General features: G+C 39.5%; 1 protein-coding gene across 1 annotated transcript in view; it reads right to left on the bottom strand.

Moving 5' to 3' along the window:
• The window catches only part of ptprua (protein tyrosine phosphatase receptor type Ua), a 251,377-nt gene that overhangs the window by 106,219 nt on the left and 126,033 nt on the right, over window positions 1–19,125 (bottom strand). Inside the window, exon 4 of the mRNA XM_042506534.1 lies at window positions 2,726–2,807. Coding sequence (XP_042362468.1) covers window positions 2,726–2,807 — 82 coding nt within the window. The remainder of the gene's footprint in view (window positions 1–2,725; window positions 2,808–19,125) is intronic.

Here is a 19,125-nt window from a genome sequence, read left to right as displayed (position 1 = left end):
AAAAAGATTTTCTCTTATGTTTGAAGAGGTTATTCCAGTTCCTCTGTCAGCTTCCCAGTGAGGATTCAATGATTAATAACACACGGGCTGCCTGATTTTTCAGGAGAGCTAGGAAAGGATATCTGAATTTCATGAGCTAATGAATACCCTACATTATCATTCATTAACATTTTCCCACATTTATGCAGCTACAAAACAATGGTACGGCTCTCACAGAAGGCCAGTGTGGATCTAAGCACCAAGGTCCGACAGAAATACTGAATTTCTGAAATACCGTATCAGTATTTTTGGATATAAGGTGCAGGTAGTTGGCGTATGACAATGTTTAATGCTGCATGGAACGAGCAGAACAAGCTAAAAACACAACATATGACTTAAAAAGATTTGGCCATAACTTTTCTGGCAATATGATGAGTCTAAGTCTAAACTTTATTCTCCTTTTTGCTCTGTTTTGGTCTCTGCCAACCTCAGAGAACAGTATCTAGGTCTCTTGCTGCTGGATGCTCCATTATATTAATCAGACCACAAACTCTGCCAACCTGCCTTTTGGTGCCAGTCAGTAAACTTTCTCACTGAAAACTTTAAAAAGTTTCCTGCTTGAAAAAGGCAGAAAAAAGAGCAAAGTCCAGGGGCCATGAAACCAAAACATTTAAGGCTGGTGTTACATCAAACAGATTTTTTTTTTTTTTTTTTTTTTTTTTTAGCGATTTCTCTGTCACAGACATATTTCCAGAGTCAGAATAAATAGTTTCACCTCAGTTGATGCATGCCCCTGGGATCTCGATCATTTTTTGTGTAGGTGGTTAAAAAAATCTAATCTTTCTCATCTTGATGCTCCAATAAAATCAAACATGCTTAATATTATTGTAAGCTTTCAGTCTTGGCTCATGCAAATACTGATGTTCAATTTCATAAACATTGTAAACAACCAGTAGCTCTCTCCAGCACCAAATTTGAAGCACCAAACAGTGTAGACAGTGAACATGGAGGGGACCCCAGGGAAGCGCAAGAATGTTAGCAAGACTCTCTTCTTTTGTACTGAGGAAAAGGAGGAGAAACTGGTGAAGTTGTGGAGTGAACAAGAGATGGTTTTTAATTCTGTGTGTATCTGATCCACCAACAAGCACCTATTTTAGTGAGAAATCTTAATTTTTGAAACAGTTTTCTGCCCATTCCCACATCTTCCTTTTACTTAAATGATACAGCTAAATAAATGGAGGCTGGTAGGGCGTTGAGGCATCAAAATCCAAAATGTTAGGTTTGTACACAAATACAGTTTATCCTTATATGTAATATTGTCAAATGCCTCCTGACAGGATTACTATTGACATGTGACACCTTTTATCTTTTGCTTCTGGAGTTATGTGTTTTTGAGAATACATAAGGCATTGTTTATATGTCATATTTATTAAAGGAAGTTTGGGTAACATTCTCTACCAGAAGCAAGGTGGAAAATAATCTCATAAGGAATCTAGTTGTAGACTTGCAAATAGTGATCCCCAGTCATTTCAAAATCTTAAACTCATCTTTAAACATTGTCTTTAGATGTGACTGGGTGTCACACTTTTGGTCTTTCAAAAGTCTGTCCAAAATCTTCTTGTGTATGGTAGACATTAGAGGCAAAACATGTCTTTGTGGTTTCTTTAAAACAAGCATCACTTTTGGGTAGTGCTCTGTCAATATAAAAATTTGAGCAAATATATGTGATAAAACCCTTGAACATTGGATTTTCATTTTTCATTCCAGCCTCTAAAACTGAAATAAGACCAACACGATACAATAAAACCCTCACAGAAACAACTGGAACTCAGCACACAGATATTACATCAATAAGGGCGGCAACAAAAACATAATCATCTCTAAATATGTGGTGTCTAATTAAAACTTTCATTATACACAATTTAGGTTAATGGCATTCTGTCAACAACCAGTGAAGAATTGACTAATTATAGAGAAATATGTAATCATATACTCTCCATTATATCACAATAATTGGTCAAACCGGGTAATTGTCAAATGGATAAACTTGTTATTTAATAAAAAATGTCAGACCTATTTCCAATTAAATCATATTATTTTGTGTTCTGGCACCATGTTATCTCTTTTGGACATCAGCACGGATCAGTGCAGCCTTCATACTACTTCCAGGCGGACCAATCAGATCAGATTTAGCTTTTGTCTATGGCGTCCAGCAGAGCTAATCATCTTGGAAACAGACCAGCAGTGAAAGAAAGGGGTCTACTCTGATGGGTACAACATGTACACAGAGCTTGAGAGGACTGCAGGGGGTATAATGGTAAAGAAGAGGACATAATGTGACATTAGCGGCCCTCATAAAGTCTTAACCCCCTTGATATCCCAGTGATGACAAAGAAAAAAAAACTCCCAGAGAGGATCAAAGTACAACCACTAGCTGTCCTTTTCCAGCCTGTAACATCACATTAGCTTTAAAAGCACCCGGCTGGGAGCATAGCGATCAGAGGAAAGGTCAGCCATTCTGCCCGGACAAAAGAGAAGCCTCCTGCTGTGTTATTGTGCCTGTGTCACTCAGATAGGCACCAGGTATATGTGCCTCACTTGCCCCCCTGTCAACAGGATTGCCTCATAGTCTTCAATCACCTCCGGGAAAACTGTTCCTGAAGCTTCCCCGGCCCTTTTTGTTCAGGTGGGTCACTTTCCCCAGGCTCAGTAAAGGTCAGCAGGTATGCTATGAGCAGGTACTTACAACAGGGGTAATTGAGCAGCACAATGTCGTCCAAGGCAATGTAGCCCTGTCGCTCCTCGGAAACGGTCGCTTCAAAGATGACCTGTGGAGACAATGGATAAATTAAATGACTACAGACCATTACGTCTTGAGTGGCAAGTAGACTGACAAAGTGGGAAATGAGCGGGATGGGGTCCAAAGGCCTGTCAAGAACAGACATGCACAGATATTCCATTAATTCCACCGAACATTTCAAAAGCTCCACTGTAAAGCTCGCTATTAAAATGGTAATTTGGAGGGTTTTCTTGCATTTCTTGTCCAGTTTGTGGTCAGTTTTCAACAACAGTATTCAGTTATGACATAATTTATTAGTAGAACCTTTCCATCTCTCTAAAATACCAACAGGGAAATATTGGGGTTTTGTATAAGCCCTTCAGAATCCAAAAACAAGCACTCCCTTTCTGTCCAAAAAAAAAAAAGTCATGAGTCATACAGGGAAAACCATTATCATAGAAGACAGAGGCACATAATTCTGCAGCAGCACTGGCCTGAACACATCTGAATGCAAGGCAGCCACCTGACAGTTTGTGGTTCCAGTTTTGAGAAGTGATTGCAATGATGTCTCCATGGTCATAAATAGCTTGGATTGCTATTGGATATACTGCGTGCTTAAACCCACACTCCCAAGGTAGACTTGGAAATACACATTTGCAATCTATTTTTCTGGCAGTAAAAAAAGTTGCCTGTCTAAATGTAAATCTCAGTGGCTATCTGCCCAAAGGGAGAGTTCACCCCCCCAAATCAAATATACATATTTTATGTATATATCTCATACTTGCGTAGTGCTATTTATCAGTCTTGATTGTTTTGATGAAAAGTGCAGAGTGTTAAAAATAAGAAAGGATCTTTGTCTTTTCTCCAACTTAATGGAACTACACTGTAAACTAAACTATTTGTTTTAAGTTGAAAAATTTAGTGTCTGGGCTACCTTAAAATTTTAAGCTGACTGAATTTGAGAAGTTAAGTTGAGATAAATTTGTACTGATTCAACTTAACTTCTTAAAACAAATAGTTTATTTTTTAAAGTGTATATGGCACTCATCTTGTGGTGCTCAAAGCACAAAAAAAAAAAAAAATACATTTGAAAAACTCAAGAGCAATGTCTCTTTCCAGAAATCATGACCTGGTAACTCAAGATAATCCACAGACCTTGAGCAGTTTCATGTAGGAACTATTTTCTTCCTACCGAACAACACCAACCAACAGCATGACCACGCAGGAAGAGTGCATCTATGCTAGCTAACCGAGCAGCACTGAGCTAAAAAACATCAGCAGCTCAGCTGTGGAGGACGACAATAGTGTTTTCACATCCCACTGTCATCATGAGCACAAGCCTCTTGTCCATGAGTAGATGCACTAATCCTTCGGCACAGCGATTTGTTGTTTGTTGCTGATATCTCTAACACCTAGCAACTCAAACCAAAACAACTTAGATCGATTGGCACTATAGGTGCGAGGTGAGAGGAAAAACATGTGTTTTTGATTTTTGGGTGAACCATCCCTTTAATCTCTTTTGGTAGTTCTTTCATTTTTACCCATAAAGGGCTTTACCTAATCTGAATTAAGGTCTGATGTCAGAGGGTATTTTACATATTGTAAAGGCCCTTAAGGCAAATTTGTATATTTATAATATTGGACTTTTGACTTGACTTGATTTAACCATCACTTGCTGGATGATAATCATAAACATTCGAACATTTTGTCTAACCGAACACATAAACATTCTGTTTTCTACATTCTGTATGATCAAAACCGTTACTTAACATAGCACAACCAACCTATGAAAATCATTTACTACACACTACATACCATATAGAGAAGTCTATGTATACAACCATATAATGAGCCAAATGGCTAAATTAAATCTTAAGCAACTCAAGTCATACTGTCAGTACAGTGTAACCTTGCATTGTTTCTGCACAATTGCAAAACGTGCTCAGCAAGGGACTATTGATCGTATACTACATGCTAAGATGCCTTCAGGGATAATTTGAGTGCTATATAGGGTTTACTGTAATAACTCTTACAAACACAGCCATGGCACTTTATTAGGCTGAGTGGTGGGCTCATAACTTCGATTACAATCAATTTGCTTTTTTCTCTTAGGCTGTTTTGTGGACAGGACTTATAAATAACTCTGAGTGCAGGTGTATTAAGAGCTAATTTGTAGCATCTTTTGTGCATTATTTTATCAGCCTGCTGTGCTGGACTGAGTAGGGGAGCCTGCACCTGTGTACTTGCGCATTAATCAACTGCTTTTTGATTTGACTGTGGAAGTTTGTGGAAGAACTTTTTTTTTTTTAACAAACAAAGATATTGGTTTTCAATAGAAAACAAGACCTATTTATTTGCCATCATATTAGTAGCACACTGATAGAAATCAAGAGAATAAGATTTTTAAAAAATAGTACCATCCATCCCTTCTCAACTGAGAAATTATCAAGCTGACCTCCCCCTCCTTCACCTTGACATGACACACCTAAGCTACCCTCCATAATATCCTGCATATACACATATTATTGACTGGTGTTGTCGTCTATAACAGTCACATCAACTTTGACATTTCACAATGGTAAGGAAGACCATTCTTGACCTTAGGAGTCATTTGCATAAAAAAAATCATTTCAGCTCAAAGGTCAGTTTATTGACCAACAACATCAGGAACATGCAGCAGAAAGCTCACAAAAAGCTGAGTTGCAAATATTTTGTCATGCATGCCTTCACACGTTACTGTAAACATTACTTTAAGGCACATTTTTGTAAGACAATGGCCACAGCCAAGGTATATATATTTCAATAGTGCTCCTAAAGAACAGTACAGCTCCAAAAATGTTAAATCGGTATGCTTTAATCTTCAAAAAAAATTTGGATACATTTTCTTTAAAGTAGCTAACTTGTATTGTGTTCTACTTGTTACCAGTTATCAATTGTTTGACAGCAATGGTAGGCTCACAATACGGATTAAAACACTCAAAGTGTAATGTTAAATCTGCCCCCTCATGCAGGAGCCATTGTAACAGTATATGTGGTATGAGAAGCATCTTATTAAATGTAATTTGATATCTACAGCTGTGTACAAATAGATGTCTAAGCCCTTATTGTTTCAGCGGATGTGCTAAAGATCTTCCTGCCACACATAATAAACTCACTTTAGCTCAGCTGCTTGTAACATACTGTCAACAGAATTGTAAAAGTATTTAGACCACAAGATGCCAAAAGTCTCAGCTGAAATCAATATTATGAATGCATCCATCACCAACCCCCCCATTTACACATTCAGACTTGAAGACTGGAGAAGCGACAGGATAGCAGTCATTATGGATTGAACCCCAGTGCACAAGCTGTCACTCAGACTGTGAGACACTCAACAGCATAATGTGGGGATACCAATCTGCTCAGCTTGTCATTGTTCAATTACGCTGTTTCAACAATTCATATTGCAACGTAAACACACTGCAAAGCTAACAGGCTAAAAACTAATAACACACAAGCTTGAAAAACAGTGTGAAATAAAGTACTTGTGCACCAGCATAGTGGCATCATTAAAAAGTGACTCCCCAATCACATTTGAGTCAGTGATTTACATGCTCATTGCTAAACAAGACTGGAATTTATACTCACAGGAGGGAAGAAACACCCCGCTATTTCAGAATCCATAGGTGAGAAGTCACTTTGGAAGCACTTTCAAATTGTAAAAAAACTTACATTAGTGTAGTCTTCACATAAGTCAAGCCATGGAGTGTGCAAAACATGAATAAATCCCTCTTCTGTCCCTTTTATCAATCCATTCAGCAGCTGCAGGAGTCCTTAAACGCAGCCTAAATTTTCACTCAGTCATCTAAATGAGCCGAGAGCATGCAGAGCCTCAAAGTGAATCGGGAGGCCTCCCAGAGCGCAACAAAGTCATTCTGGGTTTCCGAGTAGTAATCACAGACAGCAGAGCCCAAATCATTCTCTCGACAAGCAACTCTTCCTTTTTTACAGCTGAACGACAAACTCTGAACTTGAGGGTTGAGTGCATTAACAGCTGGGAAAATGAAAATTGTCACTGCATACTACATCATGTGCGCGTGTGTGGCCGCCACAGTTTCACCCCTTCTTACTACGTTTACTTATCTATGCCAAAGCCCCGTGGAAGTCAGACTGTGACTGTGCACTCACACGGGCAATAGATTGCAATGTTGACAATACATCAGACTTTAAGTGCCTAGGGCCAATCAATACCACAAAGGGCCTTGGCAGATGGATACAGACTAAGGCTTTCTTTCCACTAATTTATTTTTATTTTTCATTCCTATGTCGGGCCATTAGAGACGTCAGACCGATTAACTCTTCAATTCATCACGCGTCAACGCACCCACCACCATCGATTCACTCAGCTCCGCGCTTTGAGCCATCATTAAGCTCCTCCGCATCTGCCCTCACTTTGAGAAAAGTGTGTTTGACTATGACTGTGCCAGACATGCAGGAACTTGGCATCCAATAGCTGTGCACATGCAGAACCACAAGCTATTATGCAAATGGCTACAGTAGAATCTCCTTGAACTTTGTACACACAAAGCAGGGCAGCGAAAATGAGACGATTGGCTCGATGTTTGAAGAGAGAAGCCAGTGGGAGCAGGTACATTAGCCCTGAGAGTTGAATGCACTGCAGATACAGAAAACGCATGCACAGAGACTAAACACAATCAAATAAAGAAAACACCCTCACTGAATTGACAATCTATATAGCCTACAGCATAAGTTAACTCACTGGCAACAAAGCCAAACTGGCAACAACTGGCTCACAGGCAACAAAACCAAACAAGGACAACACAAGCAAAAAAAAGTGCTTGTGTGTGTGTGTGTGTGTGTGTGTGTGTGTGTGTATATATATATATATATATATATATACGTGAAAAGCTATATACGTGAAAAGCTTCCACGGCACAGAAACCAAGCTTGCATTTTGCTTATGTTATGTGTATTTGTGTTTTGTGGAGTGTTACTGTATTAAGTTTGTTGTTTTTGTGGGCATTTTTGTGTATTTTGGTTGTCCTGTCAGCTCCTTCTTTTTTGCCTCTTTTTTTTTTTACAGTGTAGGCTGCTGCTTTATAATTATGTTTCCAGACTGGCAGCAGTGATTTTGTTAATGGCATCCTGAATGCTTCTGGTGCTCAATGGTTTCTGGTTGGGGAATGATTTAACTGTAGTTTGGGGTATAGTTGCTTCTGTTGTTTTACAAATTAAATCCAACAAAAAGACTCAGTAAACACATTGATGTCAGCCATGGCATCAATGAAGGGGCCCTAGAATGTGCTACAGACCCTGAATGGCTCTATTTATTGTGTCATTGGGGGCCTGCATCTTTGTTTGACCTCAACAAGATAGCCACATATACGCTTCCCCAAAACATAGGCATTGCCGCTCTGTAGCCACCTCTGAACGGTGTATAGCAGTGATCCACATTCCCACCAACACACCGGTCCTTATTCACCATAAAGCACATGCCTCTTAAACTTCTCTTGCCAGAGTCCCTTGCTCCGTCAGATCAGCTTATAGAACAAGAGTCACCTGGTTGAACGGCACTGTGGTCTGAGACAAGTTTCAGTAAAACAAAAAATATTACAGTTCCTAAAAGATCTCATTGGAAACCAGTTTTTGACCGAATTTAGCCAAAATTTAGTGGAGGTGACAAAGATGCCACTAGAAACATCCATGCCTGCCTGTGGGGTGTTTCGTTGTATCATTTGTATTTGTGTTGCATTTCTCTATTTTGTTGGGTTGTGTGTATTTGTTGTGTGGTGTGTTTTCCATTGCATTGTGCTGTGTTTGTTTGTGATGTGTTTATGTATTTTGTTGCATTGTGTATGTTTGTGGTGTGTGTCAGTATTTTATTTCGTTGTGTTTATCGTGTTGCATTCTGTTGTATTTTGTTGTGTTGTTTGTAGTGCGTTTCTTTTTTTCATTTTTGGTACCTGTTTTGTTTTTCTGTATTTTGTTGTGTTGTGTTTATCTGCGGTGCATTTCTGTATTTGGTTATATCGTGTGCATTTGTGGTGCGTTTTGGTTTTCCATTTTATCGCGTGTACAGTATTTGTGGTGTGTTTTTGTGCATCTGAGGTGCTTCTCTGTATTTTGTTTAGCTGTGTGTGTCTGTGCTGCATTTCTGCATTTCATTGTGTGCATATGTGGTGCAATTCTGTATTTTTGTGTTATGTGTGTCTGTGGTGGATCGCTGTAGTTTGTTTTGTGTGTCTGTGATGACTTTTAGTATTTTCTGTGTTGTGTTTACTTGTAGCACATTTCTGCATTCATTGTGTGCATCTGTGGTGCGTTTTTGTATTTTATTTTGCTGTGTGTACAGTACTTGTGGTGTGCATGTGTATTGCATTGTGTCGTGTGTAATTGTGGCATCTTTTAGTGTCTGGTTATGTTGACAGAATTTGCTGTGTGAGTCTGTATTTTGTGGTGTTGTTGTTTATGTTTGTATTTCTGTTCACAGCTTAATTTGTTCATGTGTTCCTGCATTCTTGCTGCCATGTGCATTTTTCAAATAGCCCTCGTTTTATTTTTTGTAGCATTTTACTTGTCTCTTTTTTTTTTTTTTTTTAAACTTTTTATTTGTCTTTTTTCAAAGAAGAAAACAACATAAGTAAGACACATACTCGACCGCTCTACAATGAGAATAAACAGCTTCAAATTACAGAGAGTGATAAGTGTAGAGTATGTAACGAGAAAGGAACATTAACACAGATTATAAACTAACAAAAAGGGAGGGGGGGGGGGCATGATGCCCTATACTTTTCTCCATCATGATAGCTGAGGCTGTAGGGTTTGGCCATCTCACACACCTCGGTTTGGTCCTGGAGTGCTGGACAATGCCTTTGCAAGCTGGACAGTAAAAGGGATGATAGCTATATGTACTCTCTTGGAGGGTAAGAGTTTTAAAACATTTCAACAATTTAAAGAGGAATTTAATTTGGTAAATGGAGACTTTTTTAGATATCTACAGTTAAGACATTTCTATGAAATTGAGATTAAAAAAGACTGTCAGCAGAAGACGCTGGAGTGGTTGAAGTGTTTACAAGTGCATATAAACTAACACTGACTAAGATTGTAACTAAACTGTACAGAGGACTACAGAAACGGAATGGTAGGAATGCTCTTTATGTGAAGTTGAAATGGGATTCAGAGCTGGGCATTGAGCTATCAGAGAGTGATTGGCGCTCTATCTGCAGAACTCAACAAACCTCCACTAGCTCTAAAAGATGGAGGGAATTCGGGTGGAAAAATTTAATCCGCTATTTCGTCACACCTCATATTAAAAGTAAACAACTGGGTTTACCACAACAATGCAAGAGACAATGTGGGCAGAAGAGTGCCAATCACTCCATGTGTTCTGGTCCTGCTCAAACCTGCAACCATTTTGAGACGGAGTTACACTGATCCTGGGAGTGATTTTAAAGTATAAGGTGCCTAGAGACCCTCGAACCCTGTACCTGGGCCTGATGACAGAGGACATTATTCATAACAAGGACACTTATCTTTTTAAAATTCTAATACTGGCCAGTAAAAAGGCCATCACAAGAAACTGGTTGAAAGCTGACCCGCCAACCACAGGGCAGTGGTTGGACATTGTTAAGGAGCTATACTCTATGGAAAAACTGACTTTCTACTTAAGACTGGAAGCAAGGACTCTGCATCAACGCTGGGAAAAATGGACCAGATTCATTGAAAGCTCACAGCCTCGTCTCTTAATGCTGTAAATGTTTTTTCTTGGGTTTTTGTCCATTTTTGTTTTCTTTTGTTGCAGTGTGTCATGCTGTCAAGGCCACCATAGCACAGATATATAAACAGATGTATAGAGAGAAAAAAATTGCAACAAAAGATAGTGAGGGAACACCTTGAATGGGAGGAGGAGATAGAAAGTGGGAGGTGGAAGCTTAAGCCACACTTCTTGTCATGACGGGGCCTGATAGCATCTTTAATATTTGATAGCAAAGTTTCACCCTTTTCCAATGCTCACACAAGTAGGCACGGCAGAAAATCTATTTCCGCAAACAATATAAGAGATGGATTTGTCAAATTGAGAATATCTAGTTCAAGGTGATGTCATTTTCCAGCCCTCTCTTGGCTTCTCTCAAGCTTTAGTTTTGACAAAAATAGGCAACATAAAAGAGGCATGTAACACAACAAAAGCGCACAATCTATGACTAGACTGAATCAGGGGAATCAGGGTTTGGTTTTGTGCAAGTAGAACTGATGAAGCATCATGTCAGCGTCAGAGCAACCAAAGAAAATAGCAAATCCAAATCAGGAAGAAGGTTCTGGCACATGTAGACAGTTGAGGGAATGGAAGCAGCTGGCCGGTCACATTTGATGTAAAAAGCATGCAAGCATTTTAATATGCCCCTCCTGCAGAGCCGTGTTTGCCTCATAAAATCCAATGCCGGTGAATTGATAGTGTAGAGTAACAAAATCCATACTGCATCCCAGGAGGCCTCAGAGTGAATGCATAAAATCAGTGGCTGCAGTAAAAGGGATTGCATTAAAAACAAGATTTGTACAGTAATTAATATTTTGAGCTTTTAGTTTTCATTACAGCACTGCAGAAATTATTTATGTGTGTGCATTAATGACAAAGCTCTCGGTTGACATGTGGACACCATCCATCTCCATGAGGACTCTGATTAATTTAACAACTTACATGCAATCGTTTGAGGAATGTGGTGAACGAAAATTGCAACAATGTTCTGTTAATTGATTTCTTAAGCTAGAATGAGGCCAACACTATTGATCCATATTGGCAATGTGGCAGCAAAACATTGAAATATATGGCGTGCAATTGTGCCATCTGTCTTCTCTCTGCAGGCTGAAGGAGTAAAGTGAGGTGTACAGTAGATCCCCTGCAGTGTGCTGTGGGAGGACAACATAGTACTGTATATGCCAAACTTATTTTTGTGAGCATGTCTTGTGTGTGTGCACAACCAACAAAGGACTTTTACATAGTTGCCCATTCACCAGCAGTGGACTGGGACATCAACAGGGGACATTATAGAGGTCTGTTGTGTAATCATACTAAATTCATGTCTAAAATCTTTCCATGGACTAGGACATAGTTAATTTTAGCAAAGAACACACCTGCAGGTCTGTACGTGTTAAAGGTTATACACAGCAGTGCCTCCGCAGGCTAGAGGGGGGATTTTCACAGTTCACTCGCAAATATATATTTTTTTTACACTCCCCCATAGTGTGAATGGCATACCGCCCCAGGCAGGCTTTCTATAGCAGGCCATCTAACAGTCTACATACTGTACGAAAGGAACCAGCCTCCTTAAATTTCCTCACCAAATTTACAATTCATCCTTTACTAGTATCAGGGTTAAAATAAAAATAAAAGGGTCAGCATTAACATCACATTTTTTTATTTAAAATGAATCATACAAAAAAAGGCTCCCCTGGCCTGAGCAAAGGATTTCAATCAGTTTTAAAATGCACTTGTATATTCAATCTACTCATATCCGGTTGCTTGTAGTTTGTTTGTTGACGCCATAGACTGTATAAAAATATGGAAAACATAACATGCTCCGAAAAAGTAAAGCCAAAACATCTCAAATGCCCCCTGGTGGCTGACTGCAGTTCATAAGCCCCATCCTCTTCATGTTAGTGTATAGGACATGGGCCAAATTAAAATTCAAAGTACTTCATTATTTTTTTCTCCACCAAAAGATGGTTTCAGTAATTTTATGTGGTGTGTATCGCGCTGATGTATGTTAAAGTGTTTGTTTTTCAGAGTTTGTTATTTAAAGCCAAAAAAGGGGTGTAATGTCATTCTTGACAGCTAGGTGTGCTGGCGATTTGTCATAGGGGTTTATGGGCAGAAGTGGAGCATAGACACATCACCCATCTTTATGCACAGTCTATGGTTGATGCACAGAACAGAAAAAAGGTCCATATTTGTACTGTGCAGACTGACAGGAGACCCCTGCTCTCCTCTAAGATATCGTGAGACATTTGAATTAGAATATGAAAAAATATTGAACATATTTTGTTAAAAGTACTTAATACTTGTTAATATATACAAGAAAGTATGTCTTAAATTATATTCCTGTAAGGGAGTACCCTAACAGTGTTCAGTTTGACACTTTATACAAAACAATGCCCACAAAAACAAAACCAAGTGATGCCTTTCGGGACTCATAGGCAAGCTTAGTGAAGCTCCAGTTACCTCCATAATCTTGCTGCTGTGCTGCTGTTGTGGATTTATGGATTGGAGAATGAAGTTTTTGGGGGGTAAAACTACAAACGATGGACTTTGGCTTGTTGCAAGGGGTTGACAAGTTAGCAATTATCAGGGCAGTGCATCTTCCACTCCAAAATTGCAGTTGCACGCTACTGATCGGCTACACTGTGTTATCTTTGAAATGTTTTTTTATTTATTTGATTTTTTTTTTTTTTGCACTTGGCACAAACAGGATGGGGTGGAGAGAAAAAAAGGAGTATTGTTGCAAACTTTGCATGTTTATTCTGGCATCATGTTGACTAAAATGTTGATGACGTTCTTATTCAAACAATCACACATGGAGCCTAAACACACCAGGTAATATTGTGATCAGCAAAATGTTGCCTTGTCTGTCCATAATCATATGATAATGATTAACAATGTCACTATTACAACTGGTTTACTGCAGTTTCAAGGCAGAAAGGATCATTAGTGGCATTGACTGCTTTTCTCTAATGTGATATGTCTTGTAGCATATAAAAAACACCAAATGGACACGTTAACAAGGTCAAAGCTTCAATTTCACTAAAGGGGTTCTCTTACTGCCTGGGTGAAAGAAGGTGATGGGTAAGGGTGGGAAAAAATGCTGAAATAGGTAAGCAAAAGAAAGAGAGAGAGAGAAAGAGGAAAGATAAGAGAGAAGGAGACTAAATACTGAGATGCACTCAGAATTAAGATTGCGAGATAAGGAGGACAAAGCGGTCAGGGAGTGAACCCCAAAGAAGTAAAAAAATAAATCTAAAGGAAAGAAGCCAGTGTTTCTAAAAGAGCACCTCTTTAACACATACTGTATTTGCCAAACCCAGGATGACAGGCAGAGAGTGGACCAGTCTGATCAATGTTCTCTTCTGTCCTTCAATACCATGACAATCGAAAGTCCGATCTCCAATTGAGATGTCTGTTCACCAAAGTTAAGCAGTGTCTGACCCGGGGTCATGAACTCAGACACATCGCCTGCTGATCATATCGGATTGACAGCTGGTTCAAGTTTTCCTGAAACTGTAGGTTTCAGTCAGGCCCAAAGGAACAGTGCTGGGCTTTGAAGCCAATTTTACATAGAGGCCAAAGTCAGCCGCTTGGTTGGTGGAAGTTAGGAGCTCGTTAGGCGAAAGTCTGTGTCTCAAACCTGTGCACTATATGCCCAAGGGTGTGGAAGCAGAGTAGAAAATCAGAGTAATTTTCTCACATAGACGTCAAATGTTTTTGGCTTTAATACTAAGCAAACTATCAGAATACGCAGGACCCCACCTCCGATGCCTTATCCAATTCTATATAAACAACTATAGTATTCTATGTATACTGTGATATTGTTTTGTTTTATGGTTTGTTTGTTGTAGGTGGTGAGTCTAGTGGGAAGAATCTAAATCCCATAACAGAAACATTTCATTGAATTTCATAAAATAAATTGAATTAAATGGTATTTGTGCCACCAACACTTCAAAGGAAGAGACGATATTGTTTGCATTATTGGAAATTCATTGTAGTATCTTGTATTTTGAGTCAGAAAATCTCAAACATCAAATCTTTTTTTAATTAATGTCTTGTGAATCACCTAATTTTATGGTAGTGCAGTACTAAATCACTTTAATGGCTACATTGACCAATTAGAAAATATCCCGAAATGTCAGTATTTGTTTTTACAGCTTCTAGTGCACCAGTAACAAGGGTCACAAAAAACCTTGTATATAGTTGATAGAGTCCTTCCCCATTTCCAGTAGACCAGTTTGCCTTTTTCTTTTCTTTTTTTTTTTTTTACTGTTGTGTCATGTTTGGTGTCTGAAAAACATGATTAGTAAACAGTAGAAAGCAGCATGGGGGCCAGTGAAAATGTTACGATGGTTCCTTTATTTTTAGATCTGTTACTTATTCAGCCTCTGTTTCAAACTCAGCGTGACTGTTTTTTTATGTTTTTGCTTGGACAGAGACAGAAAGAATTTTGTGGCAGTGTATCAGTGCATCAAAATAAGCGTATCCACCCGAGTGTCATTTTTCCACCCAGAGCTGATCAAAGCCGTAGCCAATAAATATCTCTTACTACTGCTGAGTCATTTGTCCAGGAAATGAATGCAGAGTGAAACCTTTCCCATTAAATACAAAAGCTAGACTTTAGAGGGTGTTAGTTGGGTTTCTGTCCCGTAAGAGAGAGGCTTTACTGCCTCTAAACAGATCTAAATATTGTCTAAGAGGCCCTTCAACCCTACCGTCACTAAAATGTTGGATGAGCCAGATAACACTCTCATTTACAGCACAAAATACACCACCAACGATGGCCATTTGAAACCCAAAAACATTGGCTTTGAATTCTAAAATCTCATATCAGTGAAAACAAAACACAAAAGCTGACCACAGTCCAACATATCTCTGTAGCAGGCTGTCTTTCCAGAGGGGGTGTTGATGCTCGCTGATTACTAGATATATATTTTTCTATGTAATCTCAACCACCCTTACCACCAGCACTCACTTTCTCCTCCAAACCCTCTAAAGTGGTACTCCTCTCCCTGTGTGGAGCTGCTCCTCTGTGGCCTGCAGGGGCCGATCTGTTGGCTGGGAGTGCTGGACAGTGATCTTTATCGATGGTTGAGTGGAGCCCTGTGGGGCCGGCGCTGAGCTTTGAGTCGCAGCAGTGGGAGCTGGTGAGGACGCGGAGAGTGTTCCCGGGGCGAACACTAAAAAACAGGCACCGAGCCTCAATCCAAGCCCACTCCTGTCCCTCTTCACACAACAGATAGACACACTTTGTTCCTTCGGGCCTGTGTTTAAGCTTCTTTGCTCATCTGCACAGCTTTACCTGCTTCATTATGTGCTGCCGATCAGCCAGGTTTATGGGACAAATAAAGCAATCTGTCCTGTGTCTACATGCCTGGCGGGAGGACTTTAGAGAACAGCGCCTTCTCATCACTCAGGCAGCTTGGACATACATCACCAGAGTAGTAGATTACATTGCTTATGCACGCCTGTCCAAATGGTAAACACTGCGGCGCTAAGCAAATTCCCCGCCTGGGCCGACTTGTCTGATTGTACACCTCAGCTTCCCCCTTGGAGAGCACCCCACCCCCCTGCCTCCACCTCCCCCTCTGCTGCGGTGCGTGGCAGACAAACTTCTAGGGTCCGTACAGAAGGGAAGAAAATCATTACTTTAAATCAGTTTGGCTGTTTGCAAGAGTCGCTCAGAACAGGAGAGCTGAGGATGGTAAAGCGCAGGCTGTCCTCATTGATCTGTGCAGCCCTCTAATCTCATTAACTGCCTCTTGATTTATTGAGATGGGGCCCAGAGTGCGCCAAGGTTATGGAAGCAAACACCCGGCCCACTCCCTCGCACTGAGGGTCGCTTGGAATTGAGGTCAATTGACTGTTCGGCGGACCCACGCTCCCACAATGCCTTACACCAGCCGTTGCCTTCTCATTAATGTCTGTTTTGGGGTGGGGTTGGAGGGAAGAAAGAGAGCATTAGGGAATAAATTATTGGCCGTAATGAGGTGAGGCAGGGCTGCATCCAGTCATCAGAATCTTACAAGCTACACAACAGCGCTAATAATGCAGCATCGACAATACAGGCATCAAAAGGAGCTATTGATTACACTGCAGCACGCAGGTAAATTGACCAATAAATAAAGATACAATGCAAACACACGCTCACTGTAATTATAAACCTATTGAGCCACTTTGATATATGACACAGCTGCAATTAGCTAATTTTTGCACATGGTTTGAGTGATAGGAGGATGACAATAAAGCTGCTGAGGCTGACAGTGGCAATGGTGCGGTATTTGGTGGCCAGTGAGCAGCTGAATGGAGAAAGTGGTGGTTTAGTGCCCTTTTAAGTGACAACGCAAGTTGTTTAGTTTCTGTATGTGATATTCAGAGCATTAATATAGCAGCAAATCACCATTTGCTATGTAAAGATATAGTAAAATAATGGACTCCTGAGTAGAGCATGAAGTTTCACTAACTCTGTCTGTGTTGTAATCTGAGCTGGTTTTTTTTTGTAGTAAGCTGGTCAGGACACGTGTGCGTGTTTGTGCATGTGTGTATCCCACTTGCTAGCTCATCACTGCTGCTTTACACTGCACTCATATGGTGGTTAGTGCTGATATCTGGATGACACAATCCTTTGGTTAACATTGTTAGCCCCGTCAGTACTGTTACTGTTCTTTATGGCTGTTTACGGAGTTAGCACTGGTAGCTGCTAGCAGCCAGCTCAGCTGTCTTTATGTTGGGAACTGTGTCCAGACTAAAGCAGAAGTGAATAATTGATGAATTAATTGGGCCTAGTTGTGAACTCTTACTCGCCAATTTACTTGCTAACTGATAAATAGGTTTAAGTCAATTTTTAAGAAAGTGCAAATTCTAAAATTCCATCTTTATAAGTCCAAGTAATTTTGTGTTTTCTTTAGTCATCTGTGACAGACACTGGATATTTTTGGGCTGTATACAAAACATTGGAGAAAAAATATTTAAGAGATTAACTGACATTAAAAATAATTCTTAGTTGCAGTCCAGACAGCTCATACACTTTGAATTTTGCATAGAGCTCCTTTAATGAAGGAGGCAATGATATTAACAAGTGATTGAATCACCATTGTAATATCACAAAATCACTTTGCAATATCAATATTTATAATTGTTTTTCAGAAAATCACGACTCTATAGTCATGCAAGGAGCTTTGTGATGCTCAACTTCGAGACAGCTGTGCTTTAAACTAAATGCTAATGTTAGCATGCTAACAAGCTCAAAAAGAGAAAGCAGTTTTATGGTGGCATCAGGCAAAAGTCTCTATACATGTAAAACGAAAACCTTGAAATCGTCATGTCGTGTCACAGTTTTGTAAAATGACTAGATTGTATTTAAAGTATAACTCAGTGAGTTTTTATCACAGTTCCCTCCCTCCCTCCAAGAGTCAAAATACAGTTTAACAAAGTTATTTCTCAGCCCCATTAGTGACTTGCCCCAATGACTTTCATCATCTTCATCAACTCCACAGTGTCTCTGTATGCTCTATATAATCAATTCATCTACATCATCATTTGACATATCACAAGCAGACCCTTAACTAATAAAGCTTTGACTAACCATTATGTTCATCATTGATGTATTAATCATTTTTGATTAACGTCAATCATTCATTCCATAACATATCACATATAACAGAAAATTTCCATCCCAATTTCACAGAGCCTGATCTGATTTCTTCTTTCGTCTGAGTAGCATTAAATATATTATTTTTATTGCTGATAAATTATTTTGAGAAGGTCGAGAAAATGCATTGAACGTGTCTATTTGTGAAGCTTTGACCAGTGTGTGATTACTTTATTTGATAAACCAATAAAGTGTCAATTCAGTTATCGAAATTACAATCACTTTTCTGTTAATCAACTTAATATGTCACGACCAGTCAACAAATACTGTCAGCACTGCTGATAGGACAGTATTGGATTTTTGAAGGGCTACTCAAGCAATTGCACTTCCAAAATGTTGGTGGCTCACAAGAAATGGTGCGAAAAAGATCGAGGCAGCAGATGCATCTTTCCTCATGTTCCTTCTGTCTGGTTCCTGCAGTAGTTCCTATGAAGAATAAACTGATCTCCATTGGCAATATCTGTGGTGTGCTACTTTAACGACATGTGGCAGTGCTGCTGTTTATGTCAAATTCTTATTTATTATGTAAAAGAAGAACAACGTTGTAAGATCAAACTGGCTCGGAGCTATGAATGTTCTTCTTTCCCATGTAATGAGAATGAATCGGAAATAATGGGAGCGTTTGACGGTGTTTGTTTTTTACTGATACAGTTTAACAGATTTGGACTCTGAGCAAAATGTGGTGGGTTTGTGTGGGTTTGTTACTCTGTTTGTTTTGAATCCAATTTCCAAAACTGTAATTACCTACCAGGTTTAATTTCTGACAAAACGGTACACGAATGCAACAGCTGGAATGAGGCCAGTGTAGAGTACTGCTTGCTGAAAAAATCAACTGATCTAGAAACCCCTGAAAACCTGTTTTCAGAGATTCATTATTTCATTTTACAGAAAGGGGGGGTTGCACCCTGTACAGGCTGCCAGACTATCACAGTGAGACTGTCTACAGAGAGACTATTGATA

Source organism: Plectropomus leopardus, chromosome 18 (genome assembly GCF_008729295.1).
Source record: "Plectropomus leopardus isolate mb chromosome 18, YSFRI_Pleo_2.0, whole genome shotgun sequence".
NCBI classification, from domain to species: Eukaryota; Metazoa; Chordata; class Actinopteri; order Perciformes; family Serranidae; genus Plectropomus; species Plectropomus leopardus.
The sequence above is the reverse complement of the archived record's forward strand: the minus strand, read 5'-3'. Positions and strand labels throughout refer to the sequence as shown.